This window comes from Lithobates pipiens, unplaced genomic scaffold, assembly GCF_037356315.1.
Source record: "Lithobates pipiens isolate NorthernLeopardFrog02 unplaced genomic scaffold, aLitPip1_a1.2 Scaffold_18, whole genome shotgun sequence".
NCBI classification, from domain to species: domain Eukaryota; kingdom Metazoa; phylum Chordata; class Amphibia; order Anura; family Ranidae; genus Lithobates; species Lithobates pipiens.
Window position 1 is genome coordinate 490,241,499 of NW_027507758.1, and position 22,454 is coordinate 490,263,952.

Below are 22,454 nucleotides of genomic sequence, written 5' to 3' on the forward strand. Positions count from 1 at the left end.
TATTCTAGTGTGACAATGATCCATAAATGCAGCACTTTTCTGTGTCCCTCCAGATTATCCTGTCCTGCCCTGGGAACCCTTCAGACAGCTCAGCTTCAGTTTTATTAAGGCCACTGCTGATGACAATCCGGGATGAACGGTATATGCTTGGGACAGACTTGTGCTTGTGGGGAATCTCACTCAGTAACCAGGATGTTGCCAGTCTTGTAAGTTACCTGTATGCTGAATGCATAAGTGCAGCTATTGTTAGCATCTTATTAGCTTTAATCTGCATGGGTGTCGGACACCTCACTGGGTTTTTTGACCTGCCATGGGTGTAAGCAGAATTAATTTATGCCACATCATCAAAGCCACTAGACGTTGGAGGTTACATTCATTTTGTTGTAATGAAATACAAAGCACTTAGCTAATCACTAAATACCCAGTAGGCATAGGGAATACATGCTAGCTTCCATTTAAAACATTCTTTAACAATCAAAATGTCATTGCTGTTAAAGGATCAGCCCTTCAAAATCAAATTGTTGACTTTACCAGAGAAGGGCCAGAAAGGAGGACACGGAGGGGAAAAAAATCCTGATAGCCCAATGCTGTTTTACAAATTTTGGCTGGACTGGAGTGTGACAGTACATAGTCATGCTAGATCTCACCTCTTTAATATATCTATATTATGTGAATGGCCCCTATGTGTAATAAGTAAAAGAAACAGACAGGAGTATAAAACAAAACTGGCTACTTTTTGAAGTACATAACACATTTTAGTGCATCTTTTATATATTTTTATTTATAAATTTGATGCACCACACCCCACATGTCAGCTGGTTTTATTGCCCATTTAAATTTTGCCACTCCTGTAGTTATGTGGTGGGTGGAGGTTGTACCCTACAAATGCCATTTGTGAAAGGGTCCCAAAGTAGAGTGGGATATGTTAACAGTTCACCCTTGTGCAGCACCATGTCATTTAGAAAGTGAAGGATAAAGTGAGAGTGCTCGGCTGGGCAGCACCAGAACACCTTGCCACTCCATATCCTCTTCTGCAGATCTGTGGCTTGGTGCGGAGAGGCTCTATGGCCTAAGACTCTGTGGCTCTGTGGTGAGATAAGTAATGCAAAGGACTTATGGTGGAAATGTGGAAAGATGGCAAACACAATTGATGAGTGCTCTGCACTGATTTGAATCCACTGTCAAAAAGTTGATTTAGTACTACTTGTTTTCTGCACTACAAACTGGAGATGTGATGCTCTGATGGAGATGTATTTGAGAGTAATTGAAGTAAAGTGTTAAAACGCTGTTGGAGTGGACATTCTTTTTTTTCCAGTTGTGGGCTGGGAGGAAGTGTGGTATACGATGGCACAATCTCCTTAGAAACCAGGTATATGGTTGCCCTATCCTAGGAAGAAGCAGGGTGGGACCTGAGACAGCTTGTTGCCAACAGCTGTCCTAGCCAGGTCCCTTACAGACAGTTCAGTATTACGGTAGCTGAATTTTAATTAGCATTTCAGACTACCTCTGCCATTTCTCATTACTGTTTTATTATTGTTATTGTATCTAAGCACTATTGATTATGGGGACCCGGATTTTTTTATTTTTACAAAGCATACATTTGCAAATGGCTTTTCCCTCTCTCTAACCTAACATAATTCAAGTTTATAGACTCTTGGTATTTCCTTGTTTTAAATGTCTGTAGAGATGAGCAAACATGTGAGTTTTCACTTCGCTATAATTATGGGGTAAAATCAAAACATTAGGCTGACATTTCTTTGTTTCAGAAAAACACACTGGGTAATTAGTGAGAAGGAAAATATATTATATATAGGGGTGCATTGGGTTTTATGTAGAGCTCTTTGTAACTATCCTGGACCTGTTCTAGTGTCAAGTAAAGGAAAACCTAACACTAACTGCAACATTTGTTTATAAATGAAGTCTTTAATCACCACAGTAGCACTGACACTGTGATCATATGACTTTGCTGATATCAACAAAGCCATGTCACACAATGGCCATCTCGCAAGGCTAGAAGCATTCTGTTTTTGCAGCAAATTAGGTTCACATGCATACATAGAATGTACCGATTACCGGAATGAAAAGTGCTTCTTCTAATAACATTAATGCATATGGTCTCTTTCCATCATTGTAGGCTATATTGTTGGAGCTGAGTGGAAGAACCTCCTATCCATTTGTAAAACTAGAGGCTATAGATTGTGGGATGGATGTATGGTCAGTCGAGAGGCTGGGGAAAGCCATAAGATGCAGCCAGTTAACATCTGTGACCTTGGATTACAATGAGTAAGACTCTCACCTATACATAGAGTCCAAGCTGACATTCCTGTTGACGTGACCACAAAATTTTTTGTTTGTCAGGTTCAAAGATGAAGGGATACAGGGTCTTGTTCATGGCCTGGAAGAGAACATGAAGGTGGTTTCTCTTAGCCTGTGTTATTGTAAGCTTGGTCCATCCAGTGGGGCACTACTGGGAAAAGTTTTGGCAGAATCAGCAGTAAGGTAACCAGTTGTGGTCTTTTGTTATATTTATTTAAATAATGGTGGAAGCATTTAAAAACTTATAAACATTATAAAGCATATACATGCAACATAAACAGATACATTTATTAGCCCCCCAAAAAAATAAACATACTCACTTTTGTGAGATACTGTAAATGAATGAAGCATGTCAACCAAATTCTAGAAATCTGAGAACATTTTAGTTTTATGTATTAGGGCTCCTTTAGAGAATATTAAAAATGGATAGAACTAGATCTATACCCAAATGTTGGCACAATAGGTTCAATTCACAAAGCTAACATGCCAGAATATGGATCTTTATGTTCAAAAAGTTATTAGATTTAAAAATTACAGTTACATGTCTAAAATAAAGATTCCTATCCTTATTGTAGTCAAGTGCTGGAGAGAGCTATAGCCAGAAAAGCCTATGGAATCCTATGCAGAACAGTGGGCATCACAGCACAGACCACATCTTTAATGTTAAGGCAACAAAGGCCAGAGTATCTTCTCACCCTCTACTTCTCACCACTGAATCTCCAGAGGTATTCTGTGGAGAGACAGAGGGAGGCCCCCTTTTTTACATCGATAGATCACAGCCGCACCACAGGAACTGGCGAGGGGGCACTGCCCATTGTTCACACTGTTAGCAGGGACTGAGTTACTGGAGGCAGGACATTGAGTATACCACACATGTACTCCACCTATACTGCACCTGTACGGTGCCTTTGCTGCATTTTTACTACACCTGTACTGCATACTGGTTTATTGAAGCTGTTTCTAAGTGCAGCAACGCTTCTTAACCTCCCTGGCGGTATGATTAGTTCTGATTTTAGGTGCTGAAAGCGGTACAGTTATTTTGCATGGAAATTTGGCGTTTTATATTGTAGGCCTGCAATTCTTAGGAATAATTCTCTTAAATCTGTTCAAACCAGAGTCTAGCAGACATCCTGGGTATGATAAAATGTATAATATAATAAATAATAAATAATAATAAAAATTATTCAATAATGTAATCAAATCCAAAAACACTGAAATTTGCTCATTTGCAGAATTGTCGCTGTCATTAGATTTAGTGTTTGATGACGAATTTCCCCACAAATCGCTCAAACTCAATCTAGTGTGTAAGAGGAGTTGACGTTTTTAAGGAGGTCGTGGCAAAGAATAGTGGACTCATCCTAACCAGTGGCACCTATGGGGTTAGCGCTACTAAATGCTTTGTGAATTAAACCAGGGCTCTTTGCTAATTTAGAGCAATCTGCTCCATTTTCTATACCATGACTGCACCAGACATGACATAGAAAGAAAGACAGCTGCTGCTTGTGCCAGCTCCCTCTGCCCTCCTTTGGCCACTCCATGCAGCAGAGAGCAGGAAGGAAGTGTGTCTTCCGAGGTTAAAAGATAAATTATATCAAATACTTACCAGAATTTTCCTGACAGCATACTAGTGATAGTGCTCCACCACATTCCTCCTACAGAACCAATTTAAGCATATAAAAAAGTGAGCGAAAGACCCAGCCACATTCTCAGTTCTAGAGCAAGACCGAGGATGGATTCATATGCTGCCAAGATATAGGAAAGGAAAATTATGGTAAAAATTATGGTAAGTCTTTGAAACAATTTTCTGGGTTCCTGGTGTCTACATTGCACCATAATAGAGAAAAGTAACTAGCTGACACAGAGGGTGATGCGGCACAAGTTACATTTTGATAGCATGAGACATAGAAGCCTGAACAGTTCCCCTTCCAAAATCAACTGTGGTAAGAGCCTCAGGTCTACATTGTAGTGCCTGAGAAAGATGTGCTGAGACAACCTGCTTGCTGCCCTGCAGATAATTTCTAAGGCGACCCATGTGTGTGCTGGCCATGACATCAAGATGGATCCTGTCGAATGAACCCTCATCACTGTTGGAGCCTGAAGGCTTCTGCCCCCTGCCCTGTGAGACCTCTGGATAGGTGTAGCAATTCAGGAAGATAGAGTTATAGAGGTTGCCTTTTCCCCTTTGAACTTTCCTGAGAGAAGAATATACAGTTTGTCTGAGGTCCTAAATGAAGAGATGGCTTAAAGATATGTACTAAAAGTTCTGGGAATGTCAAGTTCATAAAGATCAGAAGTTTTTCCTTTTGCCCGAAAAGGATGGAAGTTCTCATTCATTTGCCAGATGTAGGCAAGACACACTTGTCTTTGTACTCCTCACCTAGTTGCTGCTACACATGCTTGACACCACTTGAACAAAATAAGTTGATCTTGGTCTCATCAGACCCCAGGACATGATTCCAATAATCCGTGTAGAGTTCTTTGCCATGAGGTACCATGTTGAACTTCCAGTGATCAGCGTGAGAGCGATAACACCAAATTTAATACACCTGCTCCCTATTCGCGCCTGAGACCTTTTAACACTAACGAGCCACATGACACCAGACAGGGAAAATGGTTAGGGGTGTAACTCACTTTTGTTGCCAGCGGTTTAGACATTAATGGCTGTGTGTTGAGTTATTTTGAGAGGACAGCAAATGTACACTGTTATACAAGCTGTACACTCACTACTTTACATTGTAGCAAAGTGGCATTTCTTCAGTGTTGTCACATGAAAAGATATTATAAAATATTTATAAAAATGTGAGGGGTGTACTCAGATACTGTATATACAGCTGCAAAACTATAAGCAAAATCTTTCCTATTGCTGACCTTCTGTTTTGAGAAGGTTCTTTCCATAGTAGTCCAATGCTTCTAGAGTCTGTGAGTCATTGTATTAGCAAATGCAGTTAGCTTGCTTCCTACTAGATAGCTCTGTTCCATAAAATAGTCTGGTATAGTAAAAACCTTCATATAGTGATGTAATGGGTGGATCTAGTGAACATGGAAGTGCCACGAATGGGGTTCTAGTGAGTTTTGGCATGGGAGCCAAACACCCCAGAGCTATTTGGATGTAGTCCGCTACTGTGCTATGGCCCTTTATAGGGCTGAAACCCAAAGCGAAGTGTTCAACACTCAGCGAGCACAGCTGTAGTTGCCCTGACTCTTTTCACAGCCTTTTGTGGGCAGTAAGCAGGCAAAGGCGGATCCAGAGTCTAGTCTCGGGAGGGGCACTACCAGAAAATAAGGTGTTGCTTACAGAACTGTATTTAATGTATAGTACAGACAGGGATTGTTCTTTTACCAAAAATATGTAGCAGAATACAGATCGACCTAAACTGATGAAGACATTTTTTATAGCAAAAAGCAAAAAATATATATTTTTTTTTCAAAACTGTCGCTATTTTCTGTTTATATTGCAAAAAAAAAAAAAACACACACAGATGTGATCAAATATCACCAAAAGAAAGCTCTATTTGTGAGAAAAAAAGGACGTCAATTTTATTCGGGTTACAACATCGCACGACCATGCAATTGTCAGTCAGTATCGTAAAAAATGTCCTGGTCATAAGGGGGATAAAAGGTTCCGGAGCTGAAGGGGTTAAGATTGAGCAAGTCAAAACTAAAAGGGCATTTTTTCATCCATAATGGCACGCATGAATTTTGCGATATGACTTGACACATGAATTCATTCATTGTTTTTTTTTTACTCACTTTTAGTTAAATAATTTGGTGCTCTGGTGGGGGGAGGGGCTACCATGCAGGAGCAATCGAGTCCAGTTGGTTGGATCCAGTAATTTCACTGTCAGTGTCCACAGCCTTCTTCTTGTATCCATGCTGCTCTGCAGACTGCAAGGTGGACAAGAGGGAAGGAGGAGGTGAGTGGAGCCAACACTTATCAGGGGCGGAGGCCTTCAGTCAGTGTGAGTGACTGTATGGACAAGATGGAGGAGGCGCTGCTGGTGGAAGGGGCAAATACACTCAGGGGCGGTGTGGAGGAGGAAGATTGCTGGCCTCTGACACACAGTGTCAGACTGCAGCAACCATTGCCTATCAGAATCAGCCCTTGAAAGACAGCTACACTTAGGTAGGCTCCTCCGCTCCAGGCAGCATCTCTCACCATCACGTCGGCTCTGAGTCTGAGACTCCAAGTCCGACGTGACTGACTCAATGACGTCACTCGTTACTAGACGCCAGGCGGCCCAGGCGCTAGCAATGATTGCAGGGACAGGGTTGTCAAGCCAACGGCGCAGCTCCACCCACCTCCAGGCTCCTTCTGATCCATGCCGGCGCCGCTTAATTACCCACTAGTCTTCTCTCTGCATTATTGATCAGCTGATGAGATAGACAGAGAGACTCGGGCAGAGGCTTCAGCGCTGCAGCCTGCAAGTGACACCAGTGTGACAATCATGTCAGTACCATATTCTCAGAGGGGGCAATTGCCATGTTGCCCCCCCCGGATCCGCCCCTGTAAGCGAGATGCAAAAGACCTTTTTAGGCCAGACCAGAGTCCTCTGAGTACTAGTACACCTGACACCAGAGTCTGTTAGTTTGTCCATCTAGACAGAATTATAGCAGAAACATTTGGAGAGACTGGTATACTAATGAGGGCACCTTGATGACACTCAATGAAGGAAGCTGAATGCTTAGTATACATAGGGGGATTATTTTGTCCTAAAAGATAAACTTAGCCTTTAAAGCATTTTGAAAAGAAGGCATCAATGGTACCCCCCATTTTTTAAAAGTGTACTTCAAGTTTTTCTGTTTTTCCTATTGGAAAATACTTTACCCTGCAATAATGAATGTTTTAATGAATGCTTTTTAAATAATAGCAGTAAGCAATTCAAATCAGTTTAACTTCAAAGAACAGGTTATTTTCAGTGTTTCTTTGCCAATAGTAATACCCCATACACATGGTCGGACATTTCGACCACAAAATCCATCAGATTTTTTCCAACGGATTTTGGCCGAAACTTTTCTTGCATAAACACGGTCGCACAAAGTTGTCGGAAAATCCGATTGTTCTGAACGAGGTGATGTACAAAACGTACAAGGGGACTACGTAGAGGCCAGTAGCCAATAGCTTTCGTCTCCAAATTTTTCTGAGCATGCGTGGCACTTTGTGAGTCGGATTTCTCCATACACGATTGGAAAAAGTCGGATTTTGTTGTCGGAAAATTTTAGATCCAGCTCTCAAGCTTTTCCGTCGGAAATTCTGACAGAAAAAGTCCGCTAGAGCCCACACACGATCGGATTTTATTCTGTCTGAATTTCTGACCGTGTGTATGGGGAATAACAATTACAGTGCCTTGAAAAAGTATTCATGCTTCTTGAATGTATTTTCCACATTCTGTCATGTTACAACCAAAAATTTAAATTTATTTTATTGGGATTTTATGTGATAGAGCAACACAAAATGGAACATAATTGTGAAGTGGAAGGAAAATGATAACTGGTGTTCAATATTTTTTACAAATGAATATCTGAAAAGTGTGGTGTGCATTTATATTCAGCCCCCCTGAGTCAATACTTTGTAGAACCGCCTTTCACTGCAATTACAGCTGCAAATCTTTTTGGGGATGTCTCTACCAGCTTTGCACATCTAGTGAAACTTTTGCCCGTTCTTCTTTGGATGGAGAGCGTCTGTAAGCAGCAATTTTCAAGTCTCAGCACATGTTCTCAATTTTATTTAGATCTGGACTTTGACTCGGTAATTTTTTAACTCCTTAATATGCTTTGATGTAAACCATTCCATTGTAGCTTTGGCTGTATGTTTAGGGTCGTTGTCCTCCTGGAAGGCGAACCTTTGTCCCAGTCTCAAGTCTTTTGCAGACTCTAAGCCCTTGTACACACGGTCAGAGATTCCAATGGAATGTGTCCGATCGGACCGTTTTGTCGGATATTCCGACTGTGTGTGGTCTACATCGGACTGTTTCCGTCGGAATATCCGACGGACCAAGTTTGCCAACTTGTTGGTAAAATTTTCCTACAAAATGCTCCGATCGGACATACTCCGATCATGTGTAGAGAATTCCGATCGGACAAAGTGCAACTAGCGTGAACGTAGTCCCGTCGTAACGAAATAACGCCATCACGTCGGATTTTCCCTCAACTTTGTCCGACCGTGTGTATACAACAGTTTCGGACAAAATCCGTCGGACAAAATCCGACGGATTTGGTTGTCGGAATCTCCGACCGTGTGTACAAGGGCTAACAGGTTTTCTTTTAGATTACCCTGTATTTGGCTCCATCCATCTTCCCTTCAACTCTGACCAGTTCAACTTTGGTCTCATCTGACCAGAGCACCCTCTGCCACGTTTGTGTGTCCCCCTCATGGCTTCTCGCAAACTGAAAACTGGACTTCTTATAGGTTTCTTTCAATGATGGCTCTCTTCTTGCCACTCTTCCATAAAGGTCAGATTTATGGAGTGCACAGCTAATAGTTGTCCTGTGGACAGATTCTCCCTCCTGAGCTGTGGATATGTGCCACTTTGTGTTGGTCTATCACATAAAATGCTAATAAAATACATTTATTTTTTTTGGTTGTAACATGACAAAATGTGAAAAATTCCAAGGGGTATGAATCCTATTTAAGGCACTATATAAGATTTCTTGTTGACTACATACTGTAAATTGAATTACTTTAAAATAAACTGACTTCTTCTTCTCTACTATCTTTGTCTTGCAGTGAACTATACCTTACTGGGAACTATCTGCAGTGCTCTGGAGCAATAGACCTAATTGCAAGTATAGCAGATCATGCTCATGATCTGGCTACAGAGAGGCCACCTGAGAGGCAACCTGAGCAGCCATTTGATTTAGCTCATCAAATTCTAGAAGGTAAAATTGAATTCCCTTTATTCTCAATAAAAACATATGTAGCGCCTCCCTGGGTCTTCTAAAGGCAGGGTGTCACCTCCAGAGACAGGGAGTGAGCTAGCATTTACCCCAGGGCTGAGTCCATGGCTAAAACAGGGAGTTTTGAACAAAAATTGGGTTCCATTCACTTTGGCCTTTTCAAACCTTTAATGTAGAACTTAGTACTTGGAACTTAGAAGGTAGCAGGAGGGGTCTCAGATACCAGTAGCAGATCACTTTCAGACTCCTTGGATCCAGAAAAAGTACAGCTTCACAGTACCAGAACCTGCAAACGTGTTTTCAGATGTAGAACAAGATCCAGCTTCACAGTGTCAAAACCTTTAAGCCAACCCGGCAACACTAAACGGGAGGTTGTTACTTTTAGATGCGTCCTCCAAACGAGTGACCAGGCCCTCCTGAGAGACCAGCCTTCATCCTGGCTCTCTCCAGCAAGGGTCTGGCTTCTTCCACACTGGGTAAGACAGCCTAAAGACCACCTTGGCATACTCAGTGGCGGGCCGTGCATTGTGGGCACATGGGCGCCGCCCCCCTTTCCCTGCCGCCACCTCCCCATCCATGGGCCCGGCCCCTTTCAGAATGCCAGGTTCATGGATTCCTATGGCAGGGGTGTTTTCTTTTGAAGCAACTGATTAGAGCCAAAGGCTCTAATAGGCTTCAAAAAAGGGTGGACTTGGGGAGCAGAGAGTGCGCCCTGATCCCACCCAATTGTGTGACCATAGTGAATGAATTTACACACTACAGTGCCTCCCCACCAATCAGGAGGCAGGTCGGTGAGACTTGTTTTCTGATTGACCAAAGCGCTAGGTAATCCTATTGGATACCTAGCAGAGCTTTGGCAAGCGGCATAAGCATGAGGAGCGGACACCTCTGTCGCCGCTGCTGCCCATACTGTAAAGGAATGGAGCGTGCATTCCTCCCACCACCAGGGTGCACTAGCCTGGAAACATGACGCGATCACATCTTTGATGTCATCCCCTCCAACGCTGTGGTCCAGGGAGCGTTCCAAACCTCCTCTCCAGCTCTCCGCCATCATACCATCTTCCTGCCGGCTGGGAGAGCCCACAGAGCGGCTGAGACAGTGAACCTTCTACTGACCAGTGCAATGGGTGCCCCACAGAGTGTTTATCCACAGATGTACCCTTCCTTGTTTACCTTGATGTAAATTACTATGTGTTTTTATTAATACACACTTTACAGTCTAACTCAGAGGTGCCTGCATTTGTTTTTTCTTGCATATCCAGGAGACCACTTCTGCTTCCCTGCTAAGGCTGGCCCTGAATCAATAGACTATTCTTAGGCTGCACAGTAGCCCACTGGCCACTTGGACTTCAGTACTATAGGATCTGTTTCAGTACCAGCACCACATGTATATTTGTTTACACTTAGTGTATTGCTGGGCTACTTATCCTATCTGTATTGCTGGGCTACTTACCCTATCTGTAATGCTGGGCTATATACACTATCTGTAATGCTGGTCTATATATAGACTATCTATAATGCTGGTCTATATATATTTGTATTGCTGGTCTATATACACTATCTGTAATTCTGGGCTATATACACTATCTGTATTGCTGGTCTATATACACTATCTGTATTACTGGGCTGTATACACTATCTGCATTGCTGGGCTATATACACTATCTGTATTGCTGGCCTACTTACCCTTTCTGTATTGCTGGGCTATATACACTATCTGTAATGCTGGGCTATATACCCTGATCTGTGAGGCTGAGCTATATACCCTATCTGTAATGCTGAGCTATATACCCTGATCTGTGAGGCTGATCTATATACTCTGCCTTGTGATGTTGAGCTGTATACTCTGTCCTGTGATTCTGGGGCTGTATACTCTGTCTTGTGATGCTGAGCTATAGACTCCTGACACTATGGGTGGAAGCAAGTGGAATACAGGGGACAGAGTGGGTGGATTCTAGAAGGGGTGTGGCTTATGAGAAGTGGGAGTGGTCAAAATGAAGGGCGGGGCTGGCGTTCCCCAGAGGTTTCCGTTACATCAGAGGGGGCGGGGTCACCCACACGTCACTGGGAATCCCGGGTTTCCCCTTGCATCAGAAGGGGACAGGGGTCACGTGATGGGTGGCCCCGTCCCCAGCTAAGAGACCTGTCAGGCTGCCGGGATTCCCGCAGTGTCTTGGGTGGAGACAGGATGCACTGTGCTGGACATCATCGTTGGACCCTGGACCTGGAGAGGAGAGATCATCCATCGCTGGACCCTGGAGAGATGATCACCCATCGCAGGATACCAAGAGTGGATTATCACCGCAGGAATCTTTTTTTTAATTTATTATTTTATTTTTAGTAAAGGACTTATCCCAACTGTGTCTGTGTGTTTTTTTTTTACAATTTTTTACACGTTCTTTGTGAAATGGTAGGTGTACAATGTACCCGTTACCATTTCAAACAAGGGGGGGGCGGGATCTGGGGGTCCCCTTGTTGAAGGGGGCTTCCAGATTCCGATAAGCTCCCCGTCCGCAGACCCCCACAACCACCAGACAAGGGTTGCACCCTCCCAATGTTGAGGGCATGTGGCCTGGTATGGTTCAGCAGGGGGGGGCGCTCTCTCGCCCCCCCTCTTTTCCTGCGGCCTGACGGGTTGCATGCTCGGATAAAGGGTCTGGTATGGATTTTTGGGGGGAACTCCACTCCATTTTTTTTTTATTTGACGTGGAGTTCCCCTTAAAATCCATACCAGACTGATCTGGTATGGATATTTGGGGGGATCCCCACGCCATTTTTTTAAAAATTTGAAGCAGGGTTCCCCTTAATATCCATATCAGACCTGAAGGGCCTGGTAATTGAATTTGGGGGGAGCCCCAAGCATTTTTTTTTTATCAATGACTTTCAATGACTGTTCTCTGTATTACCAGGATCCGACAATTCATTATAGCCTCGAGTGCTTTTAAATTACTGTTTTTCCTTCAGGAATTACACTGTGCAGGGACAGTTCTAAGCATGGGAAACAAGCGCTAATTTACAGGCATACTATACACACCCCCCAGGTACAAAATTTAAAGGAATATTTCACTTTTATTGTTTCACTTTAAGCATTATTAAAATCACTGCTCCCGAAAAAACATCAGTTTTTAAAAAAAATCTTTGCATTGATACATGTCTCCTGGGGCAGGTCCCCAAACACATTTTTTATGACATTAACTTGTATATAAGCCTTTAAAATTAGCACTTTAGATTTCTCTCATAGACTTTTACAGGATGTTCCGTGGCTTTTCGAATTTGCAGCGAACACCCCAAATTGTTTGCTGTTCAGCAAACGGGCGAACAGGCAATGTTCGGATCGAACATGAGTTCGACTCGAACTCGAAGCTCATCCCTATTCCCAACTCATTCTGGGTGCCAGTCTTTAGCCATCTTCATTGGTCAGTGTGGAATGACATAACTCCTGCTTCAGGAGGCACCGTGTCATTGATGTAGACGGAGCTGGGCATGCATGCGCAGCTCAGTTTACATCCCACAGAAGACTGTGAGCAGGCAGGTATGTGTATTTAATTGCAGAAGAAGAGACATTGTATGTTTCTTCTGCAATAAATAGCCTGCCTGTTCATATGATTTTTTATATTGCCTTTAGCTCCCCTTCAAGTGTATATCTTCATTTTCTGGTCATTTATATCTGTTTTTGTCCTTTGTTATCTGTACAGCTCAAGGTCAAACTGGAATTTCTACTGCAATATCAGGAGACCTGGAAATTAGTGAAAGACCTGCAACTTCACCTGACAGAGCAGCTGAACACAAAAAAAGCAAGAAAAAGGGTACATTTGTTTTATTTGTTCAAAAGCTGAAGACTGATACATGTGGGATGTACAGATGGCTAACACAAGCAAGGAGGCTCAATAGATTGCTTTAGACTCAGGCAGAGAAGGCTAAAAGCATTATAGCAGTGATACCTTTTAGTGGCCAACTAAAAATATTTAAATGTTATTGGTGCTTTAAGGCTTCATGCACACGAGACGCAGATGCAAACGCTGCTGGACACATGTTGAAACCGGCGTTTAGAAACGCGCGTTTTGCCGCGATTTTTACCACGATTTAGCGGCGTTTTACCGCGTTTTACCGCATTTGCGTCTAGAAGCGTTTAGTTAAGCTAACATCATAGACCCTCCCCAGCTCAAAAATTAACTATTTCAGCAATTTTGTGAGACCAGAGTGAGTAGCAGCAGCTGTGAGAGCTGCAGTGTACTTGTATTTAGCGTGTCACTTGCCACGGCACCTGCCACAAGTTGTGGATTGTCCACTTGCCACGTGACTTGCCACATCACCTGCCACGTCACTTGCCATGTCATCTGCCACAAGTTATGGATTGTCCAACTGCCACGTCACATGCCACAAGTTGTGGATTGTCCACTTGCCACGTGACTTGCCACATCACCTGCCACGTCACTTGCCACGTCACCTGCCACAAGTTTTGGATTGTCCACTTGCCACGTCACTTGCCACGTCACTTGCCACGTCACTTGCCACAAGTTGGGGATTGTCCACTTGCCACATCACCTGCCACAAGTTGTAGATTGTCCACTTGCCACGTCACTTGCCACATCACCTGCCACGTCACTTGCCACGAGATGTGGATTGTCCACTTTCCACGTCATCTGCCATGCCACCTGCCACAAGCTGTGGATTGTCCACTTGCCATGTCACCAGCCACATCACCTGCCACAAGTTGTGGATTGTCCACTTGCCACGTGACTTGCCACATCACCTGCCACGTCACTTGCCACATCACCTGCCACAAGTTGTGGATTGTCTACTTGCCACGTCACTTGCCACATCACCTACCACGTCACTTGCCACGTCACCTGCCACAAGTTGTGGATTGTCCACTTGCCACGTGACTTGCCACATCACCTGCCACGTCACTTGCCACGTCACCTGCCACAAGTTTTGGATTGTCCACTTGCCACGTCACTTGCCACGTCACTTGCCACAAGTTGGGGATTGTCCACTTGCCACATCACCTGCCACAAGTTGTGGATTGTCCACTTGCCACGTCACTTGCCACATCACCTGCCACGTCACTTGCCACGAGATGTGGATTGTCCACTTTCCACGTCATCTGCCATGCCACCTGCCACAAGCTGTGGATTGTACACTTGCCACGTGACTTGCCACATCACCTGCCACGTCACTTGCCACATCACCTGCCACAAGTTGTGGATTGTCTACTTGCCACGTCACTTGCCACATCACCTGCCACGTCACTTGCCACGTCACCTCCCACAAGTTGTGGATTGTCCACTTGCCACGTCACTTGCCACATCACCTGCCACGTCACTTGCCACGAGATGTGGATTGTCCACTTTCCACGTCATCTGCCATGCCACCTGACACAAGCTGTGGATTGTCCACTTGCCACGTCACAAGCCACATCACCTGCCACATCACCTGCCACAAGTTGTGGATTGTCCACTTGCCACGTGACTTGCCACATCACCTGCCACGTCACTTGCCACATCACCTGCCACAAGTTGTGGATTGTCTACTTGCCACGTCACTTGCCACATCACCTGCCACGTCACTTGCCACGTCACCTGCCACAAGTTGTGGATTGTCCACTTGCCACGTCACCTGCCACGTCACCTGCCACAAGTTGTGGATTGTCCACTTGCCACGTCACTTGCCACGTCACCTGCCACAAGTTGGGGATTGTCCACATCACCTGCCACGTCACTTGCCACATCACCTGCCACAAGTTGTGGATTGTCCACTTGCCACGTCACTTGCCACATCACCTGCCACGTCACTTGCCACGAGATGTGGATTGTCCACTTGCCACGTCACTTGCCACGTCACCTGCCACGTCACTTGCCACGTCACCTGACACAAGTTTTGGATTGTCCACTTGCCACGTCACTTGCCACGTCAGCTGCCACGTCACTTGCCACAAGATGTGGATTGTCCACTTGTCACATCACCTGCCACATCACTTGCCACATCACCTGCCACGTCACCTGCCACAAGTTGTGGATTGTCCACTTGCCACGTCCCTTGCCACGTCCCTTGCCACGTCCCCTGCCACGTCACCTGCCACAAGTGGATTGTCCACTTGCCACATCACTTGCCACATCACCTGCCACAAGTTGTGGATTGTCCACTTGCCACGTCCCTTGCCACGTCCCCTGCCACGTCACCTGCCACAAGTGGATTGTCCACTTGCCACATCACTTGCCACATCACCTGCCACAAGTTGTGGATTGTCCACTTGCCACGTCACCTGACACAAGTTGTGGATTGTCCACTCGCCACGTCACTTGCCACATCCCCTGCCACAAGTGGATTGTCCACTTGCCACGTCACTTGCCACGTCCCCTGCCACAAGTGGATTGTCCACTTGCCACGTCACTTGCCACGTCACCTGCCACAAGTTATGGATTGTCCACTTGCCACGTCACATGCCAGTCACCTGCCACAAGTTGTTGATTTTCCACTTGCCACGTCACCTGCCAGGTCACTTGCCGCGTCACCTGCCAGGTCACTTGCCACGTCACCTGCCACAAGTTGTGGATTGTCCACTTTCCACGTCACTTGCCACTTCACCTGCCACGTCACTTGCCACAAGTTGTGGATTGTCCACTTGCCACATCACTTGCCACCTGCCATGTCACTTGCCACAAGTTGTGGATTGTCCACTTGCCACGTCACTTGCCACCTGCCATGTCACTTGCCACAAGTTGTGGATTGTCCACTTGCAATTGCAATTGTTTAAAATATTTTTCTAATGGTTTTTCATCATTTGCAATCATTTTTGAGATTTTTAATGTAAAAAAAAAGGTCACCTTTAAAAACGCATATAAACGCAAACGCGGCTAAACGCGGTAGCGGCGTTTTGCCGCGTTTTACCGCGTTTTGCCGCGTTTTGCGTCTGAAACGTGGAAATTTTTGTTTCTGAACGCATTTTTTTGCTTCTGGAAAAACGAGACTAAACGCAACTGCATAAAAACGGAAAAAAACGAGACTGTGTGCATGGACACATAGGATAACATTGAATGAGTTCAGGGGCAGTTGAAAAAACTGTCCAACTGCATCTGAACGCGCGTTTAACTGCGTCTCGTGTGCATGAGGCCTAAAACTCCCTCGTCAGGTATAGTGATAGATAAATGCAAAATGTAAAAATGTATACACATTCTTTTTTAAACTTTACATTTTTATTTAATTTTGCCAAATGTATACACATTCTGAACAAATAACGTGTTACATATCTAATGTAAATATGTAAATTATATAGCAAAGTATGCAATCTGAATAGATAAACAACAAATTGGCAAGCTGTATAGGGTCACGCATTAGCAGAGTTTGGTGAAACGATTTATGCTCTGCAATTGATAGTCATTTCTTTATTGCTTTATTTAGCATTGACTCGTTAGGAATATCATGTTCTGGTAGTGCTTCAGGCAGAAGAGACACAAATTAATGCAGTCATGTATTCATTAGTACATCAGTACATGTTTTTTTGTTTTTTTTTAATGCTAGAAGTAGTAGTCCAGTTCCTGAGTTTTAAGCAGGAAGAAGCAGAAACACAACAGACCAATCAGTTCATGAGCTAACATAGAAAATAACTATAGGAGGAGAAAGCAGAGTGAATAAGGGATAAGCTCATGACTATGCTGCTTCTCCTTTCACCGTCCAGTCAGGTTGGGAGCAGGCCTATGCTGGTTGTCATTTGAATCAGCAGACTGAGGACATCTAGAAGTGGAAAATAATTACTGCAGGGAACAGCTCCAGATTGAAAAATGATCTCTTTATTTTATCCAATTAACAGTTTTTTATTGGTTTTAAGAGGGTTAAAAATACACAGATGTAAAGGAGTCAATAAAAGCAAATCAAAGAACAAAGCAATGGGCAGTCTATACGCAGCAGAGTTAGGGGGATAGACCGTTTGCGTAAGCAATATGAAATATAATCCAACTCCTTTAGCAACCATGCCAATAGAGCACAACATAATAAACAGTATCTTAGAGCTGATATCACATATAACCGTGTAGAGATAGTCTGCAAATCAAGAAAAGGGGGGAGGGAAGGAAAGATATAAGAAATAAGATAAAAGAGGGCAGTAGATTACAACTTCGGCTCCAGTACTGGCTCACTACAAGTCCTCCCGGAGATGCCACCTCTTCCAGATCACGTTGTACTCGTCCAACCTATCCTGTATTCTGGCCGTCGTTTTCTCCATGAGTTCCACATCTTTGATCCTGGAGTACAGGGCTTCTTGGGATGGGGGTGAGTTTTTCTTCCAATTAAGGGCAATTAGGCACTGGGCTGCTGTGAGAATGTGTCTAAGCAATTTCTTGAATGGTTTAGCTATTTCTGGGTGGGAAAGGCCGAACAAGAAAAAATTAGGCATCAGAGGTATTGGTACATCAAAGAGGTGGGTTAATAATTGTTGGGTCAAACTGCAGAACGAAACTATGAGAGGACATGACCAATAAATATGGAATAGAGAGCCTCTATCTCATTGGCAGCACCAACATCGGTCACAGGTGGAGGGGTACATTTTATGGAGTACGGCTGGGGTCTGGTACCAAAAAAAGAGAATCTTATTCAAACTTTTGGCAGCCTGCCTCCAGACTGCCAGGCATGCCTCCACTGGGAGTTCCTCTGCCAACTCTCTCCCAGCGTAGCATGTATGCATGTTTACCCCGTACTGGTATTGGGTATGCATTTAGGATCTGATATATGTCTGATATCAGTCCTTTACAAGTTCGTCCCTCTAGTATGATATGTTCAAATGGAGAGGGTGAGGAGAATTGCAGGTGCGGGGCTATGGTTTGAGCAAACTTCCTGATCTGCAAATAACTATAGAACACCTGTCGTGGCAAGTCATGTTTGGCTTGGAGCTCCTATCTATTTATTTTATCTTTTAAAATAGTGGTCTGCAAACTGCGGCCCTTTTCCCGGATGTGGCCCTTTGCTTGCCTTTATCCAGCACGTAATATATCTGCCACTGACACCAACAACGGAGCACTATTCCTTCCATTGACACCAACGATGGGGCATAATTCCTTTCACTGACAACAAAAATGGGGCACTAATCCTCTCACACAATCCTCTGACAGCAAACTCCCCCCCCAACCCCCACCAATACCAAAAATCGGGCATTGTTTATTCCCACTGGGCACAGTCCAGCCCCCATAAAGTCTGAAGAACAGTAAACTGACCCTTTCTTTAGAATGTTTGGAGATCTCTGTTTTAGGCTGGGTTCCCACTGCAGCGGTTACGCATCGCACAGAGATCGGATGTGATTTGCACTGCAGTGCGGTGCGAATCACATCCGATCTCTGTGCGATGCGAGTTCAGCCATATAGATAGTATGGCTGAATTCGCATCGCACCCGGCCCAAACTCGCATAGGACCCTTTTTTTTGGTCCGCAGCAGAATCGGATCGCATGGGTGTTCACACCATGCGATCCGATTCCTGTCCGAGTTTGCATATCGCACTGCGATATGCAAACTGATCTGGGGGTGTCATTAACGTTTCACTGACACTCCCAGCAGTTCGCATAGGGCAGTGTGAACTTCCGCCGGGAGGTATGCGATGCGTTCCCGCATTGCTGCAATGTGAACCTAGCCTTAAAGGCATGAAGGATGAGGCCTGTGGATAGAGCCCTGCATTCACACACTCTTTTTTGATTGTGACAGCGGGTGCAGGGAGAAAATCAATGCGGGGACTGGAGGGGTGCAGGCTGGTGCTCTTTGATACCATGTCACATGTTACACCCTAAATACAGATGTAACATGTTGATGAATGTATCCTTAGCTAATTTTGGTTTATACTTTGGACTTTTTCTTTAAGGAATTGCAAATTGTTATATAGCTAGTATTTCAACCCTGAGATATAGAATCAATCTATTATAAGAATGAAAGTGAAACGTTTTGTCTAATTAAACACAAAACATAAAATACAACAATACTAAAATACTACAAATACTAAACACAACATCATAAAATAAAAAAAATAACAACTCTTTTTTTGCAAGGTAGTTAGTCCGCCAATCTGACAGGAGTACCAATTACTCCTTTTGAAATCAAAGTCTGTCTGCAAAAGGAGAACTGTCTTTCATCTCTAATGCCGCGTACACACGATCTGACTTTTTGACGGACTTGGTCTGGCGGACAATCCGACGGACTTTGCAGCTGAGGTCTGCCGGACTTTCAAACGAAAGGACTTGGCCACACACGATCACTCCAAAAGTCAGACCGATTCGAACGTGATGACGTAGAATAAGGAAGTTCATAGCCAGTAGCCAATAGCTGCCCTAGTGTCGGTCCGTCGGACTAGCACACAGACGACCCGGATTTTTCGACCAGACTTGAGTCTGTCGGAAAGATTTGAAGCAAGTTTTCTTTCTAGGTCCGCTGGACATTTGGGAAGGAAAAGTCCGCTGGAGCCCACACACGATCGAATTGTCCGACGGATTCTAGTCTGCCAGACCAAGTCCGTCGAAAAGTCCGGTCATGTGTACTAGGCAATAGTTGTAAAAAAAGAGGTGCTTCTTTGCTTCATTTTTATGTATAAAATGCACTCATTAACCACTTAAGGACCAGACCTCTTTTTCAGACTTGGTGTTTACATGTTTAAAACAGGTTTTTTTGCTAGAAAATTACTTAGAACCCCCAAACATTTTATATTGTTTTTTTTCGAACACCCTAGAGAATAAAATGGCGGTCATTGAAATACTTTTTTTCACACCGTATTTGCGCAGCGGTCTTACAAGCGCACTTTTTTGGGAAAAAATTCACTTTTTTGAATAAAAAAATAAGACAACAGTAAAATTAGCCCAATTTTTTTTTATATTTTGAAAGATAATGGTACGCCGAGTAAATTGATACCCAACATGTCACGCTTCAAAATTGCGCCCGCTCGTGGAATGGCGTCAAACTTTTAGCCCCAAAAATCTCCATAAGCGACATTTAAAAAATTCTACAGGTTGCATTTTTTATGTTACAGAGGAGGTCTAGGGCTAGAATTATTGCTCTCACTCTACCGATCGCGGCGATACCTCACATGTGTGGTTTGACCACCGTTTTCATACTCACGTATGCGCTCGCTTCTGTGCGCAAGCTCGTTGTGACGGGGTGTTTTTAAAAAACTTTTTTTTTATTATTTATTTTAATTGATTTTATTTATTTTTACACTGTTTTAAAAAAAAAAAAAAATGCATCACTTTTATTCCTATTACAAGGAATCTAAACATCCCTTGTAATAGAAAAAAGCATGACAGGTCCTCTTAAATATGAGATCTGGGGGTCAAAAAGTCCTCAAATCTCATATTTGGGCTAAAATGCAACAAAAAAAAAAAAAGAAAAAATGACATTTAAAAAAAATATACCTTTAAGAGGTATGGGCGGAAGTGACGCTTTGACGTCGCTTCCGCCCTCCTATGGTATAGAGACGAGTGGGGGCCATCTTAGGCCGCGTACACACGGGCGGACTGTTCGCCCAACTTTGTCCGCTGAACAGTGTTTCAGCGGACAGTCCGCTCGTGTGTGGGCTTCAGCGGACAGTTTCAGCGGACAGTCTGACGAACAAAGTTTTTCGGAATTTCCGTAAGACAGTCCGCTGAAACTTGGTTTCAGCGGACAGTCCGCTCGTGTGTAGGCTTGTTCGACAAACTAAGTTTCGCGCATGCTCAGAAAGGATTTACACGGCGAAGGTTGCATTGCAGTGTATTGGACGTCGAATTTCTCGTCCCGTCGTACGTGCCGTTCACGTCATCGCGCACGCTTTCAGCGGACTGTTCGTTCATCGTGTGTGGTCAAGTCCGTTCATGCAAATTTTGAGCGGACTGTTTGTCGGATTGTTTGACGAACAAAGTTGGGCGAACAGTCCACCCGTGTGTACGCGGCCTTAGCCTCACTTGTCTCTATGCCCAGCTAGGAAGAGGACCCGAATGCCTCCGCCGCTACCGACGGCTCCGGTAAGCGGCGGAAGGTGCGGGAGGGCGGCGGGAGGGGGGGTGGCACCTCTCTCGCCGCCGATAGCGGTGATCTCTTGGCAAATTTGCGGCAGAGACCGTTATGGACATCTCGGTTGTGGCAGCAGCTGCTGCCGTTACCGAGATATCACTCTTCAAAAATAGGACGTACATCGTGGGGCGGCGGTCGGCAAGTGGTTAAGAGTGTCTGTTGTCTTCTACGTATAGCTTTACTTAAATAGGTAGAGCTTTACAGCAGGCTTTTTTAATCAGGGGGCCTTGAGGTTTCTTCAGGGGTGCCTTGGCAAAATGCCAAAAAAATGATCAAAAATTGTATACATGCCAGCAGGTGGATGAAGCCTGCCTTTTAATTACACAAAGACACAGGTTTTCCTTATGCACCATTATGACTTTCTAGACACTGACTTCCTAACAACCAATGATGTCATCAGTTGATAAGGATGAGGTCTGTTGCCTCCACAGCAACCTTGTTTGACCCTCCTCTGCCCCTCTCCCTCAGCAATAGGGTCACATTAGCTGACTGATTGAGAGAAATTGGGAAAAGAGAAAGTCAGTACAAGTTTGCAAAAACTGTATTTGCTTTGGAAGAATAAATCACCTCTAACATTGGGTGTTCTACGTATGGGTGTTCCTGCATTATGTAAAGCTATTAGAATTTTTTTTACATTTTAGAATGGGGTGCCTTGAGACTTTCCATAATTTTAAAGGGTGCCTTGAGACTGTCTATCATTTTAAAGGGTGCCTTGTCTGAAAAAGGTTTTAGAACCACTGTTATACAGTATATAATGCTCTACTGGCACAAGATTACTTCTTAACCACTTGCCGACCGCCGCACGACGATATACGTCGGCAGAATGGCACGGGCAGGCATATTGGCGTATATATAAGTCCATGCCTGCCCGATCGGGCCCCCCCCCGGTGCCTGCGGCGGTCGGCATTCGTTCGGGAGAGATCAGGGATGAGGGGACGGCCATTCATTCATGGCCACCCCCTCGCGATCGCTCTCGACGAATGGAAATCCCCCGTGACATCACTTCCTCTCCTGTAATGTAAACACAGGAGAGGAAGTGATGTATTCTCTCCTCCGTGTCGGTATTTTCCGTTCCGACACGGAGGAGAGCGGATCGGTGAGTTGCACCAACACTCTACACACACAGTAGAACATGCCAGGCACACTCACACCCCCCCTTTACCCCCCGATCACCCCCCCAATTACCCCTGCCCCCCAGTCACAGTGACACCAATGTCATTTTTTTTTTC

At 44.4% G+C, this 22,454-nt stretch overlaps 1 protein-coding gene across 1 annotated transcript in view; it reads left to right on the forward strand.

The window, feature by feature from the left end:
• Nucleotides 1–22,454, forward strand: part of LOC143988747 (uncharacterized) — a 78,460-nt gene that overhangs the window by 7,336 nt on the left and 48,670 nt on the right. The window contains exons 3-7 of the mRNA XM_077488571.1: nucleotides 54–206; nucleotides 2,135–2,283; nucleotides 2,359–2,499; nucleotides 9,041–9,192; nucleotides 12,906–13,016. Coding sequence (XP_077344697.1) covers nucleotides 54–206; nucleotides 2,135–2,283; nucleotides 2,359–2,499; nucleotides 9,041–9,192; nucleotides 12,906–13,016 — 706 coding nt within the window. The remainder of the gene's footprint in view (nucleotides 1–53; nucleotides 207–2,134; nucleotides 2,284–2,358; nucleotides 2,500–9,040; nucleotides 9,193–12,905; nucleotides 13,017–22,454) is intronic.